The sequence below is a fragment of the Solenopsis invicta genome, chromosome 3 (genome assembly GCF_016802725.1).
Source record: "Solenopsis invicta isolate M01_SB chromosome 3, UNIL_Sinv_3.0, whole genome shotgun sequence".
In the NCBI taxonomy this organism is placed as follows: domain Eukaryota; kingdom Metazoa; phylum Arthropoda; class Insecta; order Hymenoptera; family Formicidae; genus Solenopsis; species Solenopsis invicta.
Window position 1 is genome coordinate 8,477,945 of NC_052666.1, and position 13,373 is coordinate 8,491,317.

At 37.3% G+C, this 13,373-nt stretch overlaps 1 protein-coding gene across 1 annotated transcript; it reads left to right on the forward strand.

Annotated features, from left to right (window-relative positions):
* Nucleotides 1-2,890: 2,890 nt before the first annotated feature.
* LOC105202989 lies at nucleotides 2,891-3,652 on the forward strand. The gene has a single exon (XM_011171685.1). It carries the CDS (start codon nucleotides 2,891-2,893, stop codon nucleotides 3,650-3,652), a length of 762 nt encoding a protein of 253 aa, XP_011169987.1.
* Nucleotides 3,653-13,373: the final 9,721 nt, after the last annotated feature.

A 13,373-nucleotide genomic window follows, 5' to 3' on the forward strand; every position in this document is an offset into this window, starting at 1 on the left:
AACGTGTAATTAATGCTTGGAAAATTTTATTAAAGGACAGAAAATTAATTTTAATGAATACACATTATAAATTTTTAAGAATATATTGCTGAAAAATAGCTAAAATATAAAATAAAACCAAATTTTACAAAGCATTAGTCATATATTTGCTTTTGATGATGCAAATAAAGAAACGTATCATACAGACTAACAAATGCAAAAAATAAATAAATGAAGGAATTTTTTAATGCAATTTGAATGTAATAAAATAATAACGTAATTCTATAAGGTACATTGAGAGATAAATCAAAAAGAAGAAAAAAAGCATGTTTTACTCATTGTTATCGCTACTATCACAAGATTCACTTTCATTACTACTATTTAATGAATTTCTATCGACACATTTGATCATTTTCATAGCTTCTAATGGCAAAGTGTTACTTTTCTTAGGTTGTGATATTCGAAAGTTGCTAATTACTGGGTCAGATGATATAAGCAACATATGCATCATGTTTTCGAGTGTCTGCTGCCGAGAGAACTTCCGCGAAAAGAATTCTCTGTATTGCTTCGCGTCTTTATGCCGTGATTCTTGTACTTCTTCGGACATTTGTCCAATTGGTAGAACTGATTTATTAATCAGATCTGCGCCATGAATTAGTACTCTATGTAAACTCTGTGGCATGTAATACCAAGGATACAAGCTGATGTAGATCTTTGCAGTATCTATACAATAAGATTTAAATAGCGTGCTGTCTACTTCGAAACCACAGGAAATAGTAATTAATACGACACTCATTCGTCTTATAAATTCTTCATTTATTCCTGTGATTTTAGAAGCCAATTCGGGATTTCTGAAAAAACGTCTCGCCGTATTACCGTCGTTTGTCGTTCCAAAACCTGGCTTAGGCATATCAACTAGAAGACCCATGTGTCAACGAAATTTTTCTTGTATCTTCTTCTTTCTTGTTTCCATCTTTTCTTTATCTTTTTTTCTGATTTGCCATTTACGTATTTCTAATCTGTAGGCGATGTGTAAAATGCATTCAAACGTTTTTATCCATGCATGAAGACTTGAAATGCCATATTCTAAATTATCTTCCGTAATCGATCTTTCTAACATGGCATCTATGTCATTCATTTGCTTTGGAGAAGCCTTACAAAGATGACAATTTTGACCGGGTGTATCGGCTAACGAGCTACAAATCTTACCATCAATCATTGTCAAAGAAAATGAGGAATAACATGGTATTGAATTCTCATGAAATTTTGTAATAACTGGAGAAAGTTCATCTATTTGTTTTTTAATGTTTTTAATTTCATCTTTGACAAAATCCTTTGTTTCTTTGTGAAAAATTATTTTCACTGGTCGACAGTATTTTGTCGATGAGCTAGATTCATTCTGCCAAACAACAAATTCCTGTTTGTCTTCACAAACTTCTGCTATAATTCGTAATGGCACTATAGAAATTAAAAACAGAAATGAGTCATTATTTTCTTCGTACTGAAAAACTTGCTTATAGCAACTTTGCCCGGCTGCACCATCACAACCCCATTTGAAATAAATGTTTATTTTTTCAATAGTACTACCGCTATCAATAATATCTTTAAGTTTGTCACTTTGAACGAAAAGTAGTCTTTGGACTGTATGTTCCACTAATGATTGGAGCTTGATCTCGGATGAAATTTCATTAATTGTTATATCATTTGGGTAACATTTTTTTTGCGAGCAATAGTGCATTATAATTTGGATAAGTATTTGCATTATGAGATGTACTGATTTGTTTTATAGCAATGTATAATATTGTTTTTTTGTCATTTTTGTATTTATGTACAAAGCGAGAGCCTTTTCAGGTGTAATTTTTGTTGGTAATTGCTGTACATTGGAACACATTTTTTTTATTTTTGTCGCTCTCTTAGGAGAACTAGATACTTGTTTAATTAAATCAGCTGTATCTCTTTTTCCACTTCGCCTAAGACTCATTCTTGACGCGAAAATCAGTTCATCTTGAGTGAACGTCTGTAAGAGTGGACGAACTTTCCTCCGTTTGACCGAGTCACTACAGCTAGCGAACGATTTTTCTGGTCTCCCAGATCGTGATGGAGTTTCTTTAGATAGAAGTTCCTCAAAAATAATTTTTCCGTCGAGCCATTTCTTATTTATTGAGACAAATAAATTATTACTACGATGGCATTTTTTCCATTTTAACATTAATTGGCTGCAAAAATTTCTAATCTTTTTCTCAATTATACATTTTGAATTCTTGTACTCTAAAAAATCACTTTTCTACATCAAAAAATTCAAAACTGCGTCAGTTTTTTTATTAATATTTGATTCATTTCGCCAAACGCAAAATAATGTTTCTCGTCGGACCACGCATATCAGACCTTAAAATGAATACAAAATCTAAAGTTGCGAATAGTTGCAGCTAAATTTAATTTTAAACTATTATTAAGAAGTAATTTAATAATTTCATTTAACTCATTTGATCAATCCATATCAATCCCGAGTTTTCTACTCTATCAAACTTAATAAAATATATTAAAAAATAGCAATTTTTGAAGCAAATTTTTAAAACCATAAACCTTGACCTATATTCAAAAAATTCTTACTATTTTTACATTATAAGTTGCTTACTTACTTATATTTGTAGGATCCATAGTAGGAACAGATAAAACGCATCTATTCAGCGTGAATTCGCTTATCGAAATGAGGGCGACCGCGAGCCGCGATGAGCGGGCGCGCGCCAAGACTTGCAGAAACATGTTCGTGACGGTACTATCGAGTATTTCCCATTCGATTTAAAAATTATTTATTTTTAGATTTCATAGCATTCAAGCTCATTTTTACGCAACAAAAGAGTTTGAAATGCCCAATCGGATTTTTGACTTTTGTTCGCTCAGATTAGCAAAAATGACCCCTGTGCGCCGTTGCGTGGTTTGCGCGCGATGGCGGACGGCTATTCCCCAGCAGCTGATGGGCAGCCTTCCACGGGAAAGAGTGACCGCGGGAAGGCCTTTCCTCGACACCGGCGTTGACTACGCCGGCTCAATTCAGCTGCGAACAACCAAAGGACGAGGCCAGCGGGCCTACAAAGGATTCATTGCGGTCTTCGTCTGCCTGCCTACCCGTGCCGTGCACCTAGAAGCGGTGTCCGACTACACTGCCGACGCTTTTCTGGCGGCCTTGCGTCGATTCGTGTCGCGCCGTGGTCTCTGTCGAACCCTCCGTAGCGATTGCGGAACCAACTTTGTCGCCGCCGACGCGCAATTGCGGAGTTTCTTTGCCCCTGGTAGCCCTGAGTTGCATCGGATCGTCGGACAGCTTGCCAGCGATCGTATTCAGTGGCAGTTCAATCCTCCGTCGGCGCCTCATTTTGGCGGAATTTGGGAGGCCGCCGTAAAGTCCTTGAAGCACCACCTGCGGCGAGTGTTGGGTAACGCGACCCTAACGTTCGAGGAAATGAGCACCCTCCTCGCCCAGGTGGAAGCCTGTTTGAATTCGCGACCGCTCCAGGCGTTGTCCGACGATCCTGATGACATTGCCGCCCTCACTCCAGGTCATTTCCTGGTGGGATCTCCGCTGACGGCCGTGCCTGAGCCTTCGTTGCTGGAGTTGCCCGCGAATCGCTTGACTCGTTGGCAGCTTCTGCAGCAAATGCGGGACCATTTCTAGGAACGGTGGTCCCGCGAGTATCTTCACTCTCTCATCCATAGACCGAAGTGGCGGAGGGAAGCTGCGGATTTTCGCGTGAGACGTCATTAGAAATGAGAGTACTCCGCCGTTGCGCTGGCCACTCGCACGTATCGTACGAGTACATATAGGGGAGGACGGGCAGATCCGCGTCGTCACTGTCCGGACGGCGGCGTCGGAGCTTACGCGACCAGTCGTCAAACTTATATTGTTGCCGGTTTGCGAGAGCGAGAAAAGCAAGGGGTCGCTTGACTAGCGCCGGGGGCAGTCTTCTCATCACGTTTAGTTTGCTGCAATTATCGTTCACTCAATAAATTTATCTTTAATGTCAGAGTTCTTGCTTGTGCTTATTGAAATCAGTCAGGAAAATTGTACTTACGTTCAGGGAGCTCTTCTGCATCTCGCTCGTACCCCCTTCCGTCGTTTGTCCAATTAACGCTCGTTTACTAATTCATTCGCTCGCGCAGCGAACGCACTTGAGAAGCCAAGATCAGGACCACGCGAGGAGGCCTGGTTCAAGGATGAGCAGTGCGAAAGGGTTCGGGGGGGATCTCAGCCTGGGCCGATCGCCCTGGTTCGGGCGAGGCGGGCGGGATGTTCAAGATCACCAGAATTCCAGCGCATCACGTTTATAACGCGTGGCCGCGTTCTTCCCGCTCGCGCGGCAAAACGTTGCTCGCGATCGGGAAATCTATGCTGTTGCCAAGTAGCCAAATTCCATTTTCGGCAAACAATAACAGCGAGCCTTCTCGAGAGATCTACGGAAATCGGTAACCGTCGCATATTTACTGAATTCCTGCCGGGATCTTTCGAGGGGGATCGTTGCTTATATAAGGCACAAATATCGCGCGCGCTCCGCAGTCGCATTCCAAGGTAACTTAGAGCTGACTTCTAATCGACGCGTACACGAGTTTATATTCAAATCGGCATTTGTCTCTCGGACAAAGATTTTGGTTAACGTTCCTGATTCGTTATATTTATACTATTACACTATTAGGGAGTGCAAAAATAAAATAACTTTGTTCTTCAGTAACACGACGCTTTATTTCGGGCCTACGGTTTTGTCTCCTCCCGCCGCTTTTTCTTATTACCGCCGCTCTTTCTTATTACTCGCTCTTCCTACAACTCCACTCGCGCACAGAGATAGAAGTTCAATAAAAATAATGTCTAAATATTTTCTAAATATACCAGAGTACGTTTACTATTACTGGCTATAATTTACTAACATTTATCGTGAATTCAAAAGTAAAAAATTTGCAAAAAATCGTAAATCTCATAAAACAATTTGCATTTGCCACAATAAAAAGTATGCAAAGGAGAACCTTGCACATTGCTCCCTCATTATTTCCATCTTTTACAAAGCCACCTCTACGAGGAAGTATATTGATCGATTTTGGCTTCCTCATAAAGTAAGTTTTTTGAGAGATGGATAATAATAAGTACGGCAACCAAAATATGCTCTGAAAACCCTTTTTAAGCATCTAAAATATGCTTTATAAAATAGAGAAAATATTTTTTAAAAGGAAAACAGGGCTGCTTCGAAAGCTTTGTATGACATTTGTACTTCGAAGCTTCAAAGATTCAAAGCTTCAGCATTAAAATTTTCGAAGATTAAAGTTTCGAAGCTTGAAAACGTTTATTGATCTTCAAAAATTTTAATGCCGAAGCTTTGAATCTTTGAAACTTCGAAATACAAATGTCGAAGCCTTCGAAGCATCCCTATTTTTCTTTAAAAAATATTTTTTTAATTTTATAAAGCATATTTTATATACTTAAAAAGGAGCATATTTTGGTTGCCTTAATAAAGAGAAAGTAATGTGCAAAGTTCTATTTTGCAGATTTATTTAAATATTATATACATTAGCTTATTTGCTCAAAATTAGCGTAAACGTTAGTGTATTAATCAATTGTGAAAAGTTTGAACTCTTCCATCAATTCTCATCAAATTCAGTCCCGGGGTAGATCTATAAATCACGTTAACCTTTGTACAGAATTTCTGTTCTACAAGATTATTATTTGTTAGAGTTAATTTTTAGATTTCGTCCGAACTTCAGTCCAAAGTTTCAAGAAATTTGTAACGTTAACTGTCTTGATAGTTATTAGTCCAAAAAAGTTTCCTCTATGAGGAAACATAATAAAGAAACATTTGATTTTAATCAAAATATATTGGAAATATATTGAATAAATTGTATTTTTAAATGTTAACCATCAAAATATTAAAAAATACATAAAAACAAATGTATTTTCATTTTTTATTCTGGCAAGTGTAAATTATTTTGATTTACGATTTACTGTAAAGTATGTTCGAAATATTTAACTTGTTATAATATATTACCACTGATTAATTTAATAATGATTGTTTCAAATCAAAAAATAAATAATATAAGAAACAATTGTGTTTAATTAATTTTTTTTATGTTCCTGTTAATCACATGAACTAATCAGTAGATATAAATAATCAATTTCGCAGTAACGAAAGAGTAAATTTATAGATTATAAAGATAACGAAAATTACTTACTGCTGATTTTAAGCACTTCGGTTTTGTGGTACGATGTTTTACCTGTCGATGTGTCTACCCACTTTAAAGATGCAACACAGCCTTCTGTACGATACTTCTTTGCTACGCAAGCGAGATCGATAATGTCACATAGCCTCGTTGTTTTGTTTCTTTTCTTGCTGTTTTCCGATTTCCAAAGTATAGCAGCCCATTGCTCCTTTACTTTTCGGCATTTTTTGCGCGTACGAATAACATCTAAATAAACCAAAAATTATAACTCGACAATGATGATAAGTGGCACAGTATTGCGTAAATAAGAATAATTCACACGAAGCGAATACATCGGCATTGACCCGTTGCCGCTGAAGAGTGAAGGATAGTTGCGTGTATTAAAACATACTTCTCGATCTGTACAATTGCTGCGTTCGGCATTGCAAATCTTAAGCCGGGTATACATTTACGAACGAACATCGAACGCGACAATTCATTGTCGTTATTTATTGCACAAATTCAATTACTATATGCAGCAAACACCAAATCTGATCGAATGCCGGTGTTCGGCGCAATCAAGAAGAGGAAATAATAATAGTTTACAAACACGAACATAAATATCTGAACGTTTGCGTTCGCTATTCGTTTGCTAAGTGTATACCCAGCTTTAGATACAAGCTAGCAGAGTGAGCTTGAATCATATGTAATCTTCAACCAATCTGAGCACTGAGATGTGAATTGCCGAAAGATTTTCGAGGTAAAAGATATCGTCCGACGCCTTGGATTTGCATTGCCGAACGCAGTAAATGTTGTGGTGTATGAATATTTTGCTATCACTATTATATCCGAAGGATACTCAATTCTTAATATGACTTTTTACTTACCTTAGAGACGTGACGAAGATTCTTACTTCTTCTTCTTCTTCTTTAATTGTGGCACTCGAAACCCCCCTGTTGGGTCCGATACGGCCAAGATGTCAATGAAATACAATTTAAAGTTGATGATATATAATGCGAAGTAATACTATGAAGACAAGGCACATCTCATGGAAGTACACAGCCGTTTCCACGAGGCGGCAATTCGCACGCGATACATGCGAAAGTTAAAAAAATTCTTTCGTAATGGACAAACACGTCCGTACGTGATTGAGCCCCCCAACAAACTTATCCGGAATGTCGCGAGGTATCGTCAATCGTCAATCTCGCGAGGACCGTTGGCGAGCGGTCGAGTTGTTTGGCCGTCACGCGGTTATCGATCGCGATACTTGACGAAGATTCTTACGATGTTCTGTCTATAGCGGTATCGCGAGAGGACACGGCAAGGTTACGTAGCAAAGCAACACAAACCGCCGGGCACGAGTCAGCGCCGCTGAATACGCATCTGTTATGCGCATAAGGACTGCTGGTTTTTCCCGCGCGCAGACGGCGCAGAGCGACGCAACAGTGCGCGGTGTAAACAATTGCCAAATGCGTCTTTCTTTTTATCGTAGCCTACGCGTCCGACGCTTCGGCATCACTTGCTATCGTGAAGCATCACCGCGTGTCTTTTGATTGTTTTAAAAATATTTCTCTTTACTGCAATATTGCATAGATCAAGTAAGTATCCTGTTAGATTTTGCAGGTTCGTAGATTTTTCTTGAATAAATTTAATTTATTGAATAAATTTTTTGCCAACTGTTACACTTGCGAGTTCAGTCTTTTTCACGTCTGAAGTCTGAAGTTGCTGATGGCGCCTTCTTTCTCATACTCGTATGAACCTCTTGCGAATGCCATTTTATCGCAATTTAACGGCAGAGTATCACCATAGTTTTCCCTTAATAATTGACCACATTAATGATAATAAATAAAATTTTTTTAATTCATAAAACTATAATTGATATTATTTTTATCCAAATTAATTATAATTTATATTTAAAATGTTTATATTAATTAATGTTGACAGCCATGATCAGAAAACCTTTTCGTGATTGTTCTCACAAAGGAAAATATCTGTTTGCAAAAAAACTTAAATTAAATAGGCCTGAAAACGAAAATGTGAATGTTGAAAATCAACTGGGAAATGTGAAAACTCCAGGACATAACTTGATACAGTAAGATGTTTATAATATCTTTGAGTACTGTGCTATTCATTCACAAATTAAGTATTTTAGAAACGTGTCAACTGAGCTGTCAAATTTAATCCTAATATTATAATTTATCGTGAACTCTAGAATCGAGAACAGCGAAAATCCTGTTTCTAGTACTTCAGGTTGCCAGAATGGTCTGCTCAGGGAAAGTCGAGAAACCAATTCTCCTGCAGAGCGAACTCTTACGGAGCAAACTTCTACCGAGCATTCACTGTATCGAAGTTCAGTTCAAGCTGCAAACAGTCTTAACTGGTCCAGGCCTGCGTAAGTAATTTTGTTACTTTCACAGGTTAATAGTCCAGTCCCTCTGAAAAAATTCTTCGCTTTTTTTTCCCAATAACTTCAGTTATCAACAGGGTTGGGTAGTAACTAGTTAAAAAGTTAAATATTAAAGTTAAAAAGTTAATAACTTTTAACGTAACTTAGTTAATTTTAAATGAGTTAATTTTTAACTTTAACGTTATTTTTAAAACACAAACTTTAACTTATTAACTTTTTTCCCAAGTTAATTTATCTATATAAAAAAAAAATTATAAAAGAAAAATACATTCCCACTTAAAAACAATATTTCTTTGTTATTTTATATAAATTTAATTTACAAATAAAATATTAAATTTCTTTGATGATTCAGATTATAATTGTTTTGAGTAATCCAGTTTTAAAAAAGTACATTTTAATTTAATATAAATAGATCTTTTCAATATTAATTTTTAATTTAACTTGAGTTAATTTAATATTAACATAACTTTTAACTGACAATGAGTTAGTTTCTTATTCATGTAACTTTTAACGTAATTACATTAATTTTGTAAGCCATTAACTTTAACTTAATTTAGTTGAAAAAATAGATTATTTATCCAACCCTTGTTATCAATGTTCGTTTTTGTATAATCATTACATTTAGTTTACATTTTAGGCTCTTGCGACATGCAACTGGATTTTTGGCAGACATAGAACGTCAGAATACTGCGGACATCAGCAACTCGTCGGATACGGAGAATGTTTCCGCAGACGAAAATAAATTAGAGTATACGAGTACCCAAGACAAAGGTGAAAACAAGCAAGATGATACAGACGGAAATAATCGCATATTTGAAGAATCTGAATACGAAGAAGTTGATGACAATAAAAATGAAGAAATTGAAGGAAATGATGATGAGAACGCAAGTGATGGCGATAGCAATAATGCGACTGCTGAAGAGGAACAGTTCGACAATAATCGCTCTCTGTACGCTGGGGCACCTATTACGGTAGCCCAAAATATGCTGTTAATTCTATCACTCGTTCTCAAGCATAATTTAACCGGAACTAGTATTGCAGATATTATCACTATAATTAATTTACATTGCCTGAATAAGGCTTTTTGGAAAAACAACTTAAACAAATTTAGGAAGTACTTTTCATGGTCTACAGATAATGTTCACTAAACATTATTATTGCTCGGTGTGCACAACGTCACTCGCCACAAAAAACTCGATCTGCGAAACGTGTGAAGCGCATAGAGGCATTTCTTACTTTATAGAAATGCCATTTATAAAGTAGCTTGCGTTAATGTTTATACGAAACGGTTTCCGGGATCTTTTACAGCATTTAATCGTGAAGAAGGGCTGCGGCCCAACTCATTTCGGGATATTTATGATGGAAGTTTGTATCAACAGTACGTTCAAAACGGATTTTTATCCAAACCGAATAATATTTCGTTTACATGGTATACAGACGGAATTCCAGTTTTCAAGTTGTCTCACATAAGCAAATGGCCTGTATACTTAACTATCAATGAGCTTCCTTATGAGTTTCGGATGAAAAAAGAAAATATTCTTCTTGTAGGCTTATGGTTTGGCAGTAACAAGCCATCCGCGAATCACTTCGTGTACAAATTTTGACCAAAGTTTGAAACACTTCTTTGGGACAAACTATTACTCTGCCAGATCAAAATGTTATTACTGTAAAAGGTATTCTTCTCGCCGGAATTTGTGATCTACCCGCAAAAGCTCTATTTCTCAATATGATGCAGTACAATGGTGAATTCGGGTGCAACAATTGCAAGGAAAAGGATGAATCTTTAACACATCCAACAGGAAGTACTTCTCGTGTATAACAGATATCCGGTAATGAGAACATTAGCTGAAACTCTTGAAAATGCTAATCAAGCGTTGCAAAAGCATCCAGTCAATGGTGTAAAAGGCTTGTGCTTTGTCCAAATTGATGCCCGATTTTATTCAGGGTACAGCTTCGATTATATGCACTGTATCTGTTGTGGTGTAGTAAAATAATTGCTACACTTTTGGTTCAATCCTAGCTTTTCTGGCGATCCGTTTTCGCTGTGTGTATTGTCCGGCGTCGTAGATTCTCGATTAATTTGTATAAAGCCACCCAAGTTTGTACACAAAATGCCACGTACTGTGTTAGATCTTTGTCATTGGAAAGCTTCAGAATTGAAGATGTGGTTCTTTTATTACTTTGTACCGATACTCCAAAGAATCATGAATCCGATTTACTTTCGACATTATTTACTTCTTGTGAGTGGTATTTCGCTTTTGAATTCGTCATGCATTACTGCCAAAAATATAGAAGATGCCGAACGTTTGTTACACAAATTTGTAAGAGAATGTCCAACTATGTATGGTCTCCAATTCTGTAGTATCAATATTCATCAAATTCTGCATTTACCTGACTGTGTAAGATGGCTAGGACCACTCTGGGTCTACTCATGCTTTCCATATGAAGACATCAATGGTAAAATACTACAATTAATTCACGGTACAACAGACATAGAATCGCAAATAGCATCTGCACATATTTTTGTGATAAAAATGAAAAGATATGTAGATCAGTTACCAGAAGGCCCAATCCGCGATTTCACCACTGGCTTTAAACACCAGATAAAAATACGTGTGCGAATTACTGTTGGTTGTTACAGTATGGGCAGCTATAAACGGATTTCTAGACTCCCCCTGTACATTCATCAAGCTTTGATGAATTCACATCATCCGTTTGAGAATGTTTATACAGGGTTGGGCAGAAAAACCTGACACATTTTAAAAAATCGTTATTCCCCTCCAAGTGAAAAGAGGGCGCTGTAACTCCGGGAGCGAAAAATAGATGGTTGAAGGTTTATGTTTACATATCAGTACAGTTCCAGTATGGAGAAGTGGCCGCCGCAACAACGCGCGTTCGTTTGCGAGCGTTTTTTCATAACTCAGTCCTACGTTCAAGCAATTCGCGATTTTCGTATTGAATATTCTCTTCGTCCACGAGATCCGGTTCCCTCTCGTAATTCTGTGAATCTGTGGGTCAAAAACTTCCGGCAAACAGCCACAGCCACGAAACAAAAGCCTCCAGGGCAACCAAGAACGGTAAGAACCCCTGAAAATGAGACACGCGTTCGCACCTCTTTGCAACGAAGTCCACGCCGTTCTGCCGGTAAACATGCTCAAGCTCTCGGAATGTCTCGTCGATCGTTTAGCAGAATGTTGAAAGCGATGAATTTTCATCCCTACAAAATTCTCATAATCCAGGAATTGAAATCATCGGGCGAATCATTGAAAAATCGGGCAATCATTGAAAAATCGGGCGAACATGGCCACCACGTTCGCCCGATCTCTCAGTGTGCGACTTCTTTTTGTGGGGCTATTTGAAGCAACGTGTCTACGCTAACAAACCTCGAACCTTGGATCAGCTGAGAGCCAATATTCGGAGAGAAATTGCAGAAATAAAGCCAGCGATGTTGAAAAAAGTGTATGATAATTTCGAAAAACGCCTCGAAAATTGTATTGCTTGTAACGGCCATCATTTAGCCGATATAATTTTTGGTAAATAAACAAAAAAAACCTTCAAGTGTCTAGTTTATTCTCCCGGAGTTTCAACCTCTTCCGATTAATAGCGGCCGCGCAAGTGGTTATTAAAATGTGTCAGGTTCCTCTGCCCAACCCTGTACATATTTAAGACTGTTGAAAGACAGCAAACTATTCATTGGCGAAATGTACGATAGATCACAGAGTACGCTCTCTTTGTATGTTGTCTATGAAAAAAACAGAGGAAAAGCTAGGAGTAATTCATTGTTTTGTAAAAATGTTCATGTGTGATTGTAACGATCATTACATATGTGAGGGAGAGCATTTTGCGATTATTACATGGTAAAAGAAGGTATATTCTACGTTCGTGGAGATGCTGAACTTCGCATTAGGTTGCCGCACTTGCACAAATGTCACCGAGGAAACGAAATCGCCGCTATACCAGTTGCGTCTCTTAAATCGGTATGCGTTTACATAAACGTTGATAATCAATCGGTTATAGGACAGGTAATTAATTCTGTAGAACTGGAGTAAAGCAGATCTTAAGAAAATTAAATATCCTTGTATTATATTTATATTCTTTTGATTGACCTAGATTACATAATAGAAAATACGATATAAACAATAATCATAAAACATACACTTAGGAAAAGTGTTTTGTTGTAACAACAAATAATTTGGTTGAAATATTTTTTTATATTTGTTTATACTAACTAAACATTTGTTTATATTAACCCAATAGTTTTGTTCGGTACGTGCCAACCAAATTATTTGTTGTGACAATAAAACACTTTTCCTAGTGTATAAAAATGAGTTGCCTGCCGTGTTACTATGATTTAAATAATACATGAAAGGTCTGTATATATACAATTTTCTTATGCAACATATTTCATTGAAATATTGAAAATTTTACCGTCAGTACTTTAAATGTTCAAACTTGCCATTGCGACGTAACCCTTTTATAGCGAAATCTGACAATATCATATATATAGTGTTACGTCCTGCGGAGTAACGATTCTTTCCTTCGCAACCAGCGGATATCCTAATTAATGGGCCGAGCGGCGGTGATCTCACCCCGATCCCAAGAATACGGTGACTCTCACGGCAATAATCAGATGTCACGAATTAAGTAGTTATAAATTCACCAATTAAGGAGATCTGAGGTGACACCGTTGCTCGACGCCGGAAACACCCAAGATAGTAAAATCAGGGAGCTGGAAGACGCACGTGTGTACCCCTTTGAGTTCTGAATGTCCGATACCCGCATAGTAACAAATCAAAGAATTTTTGACATT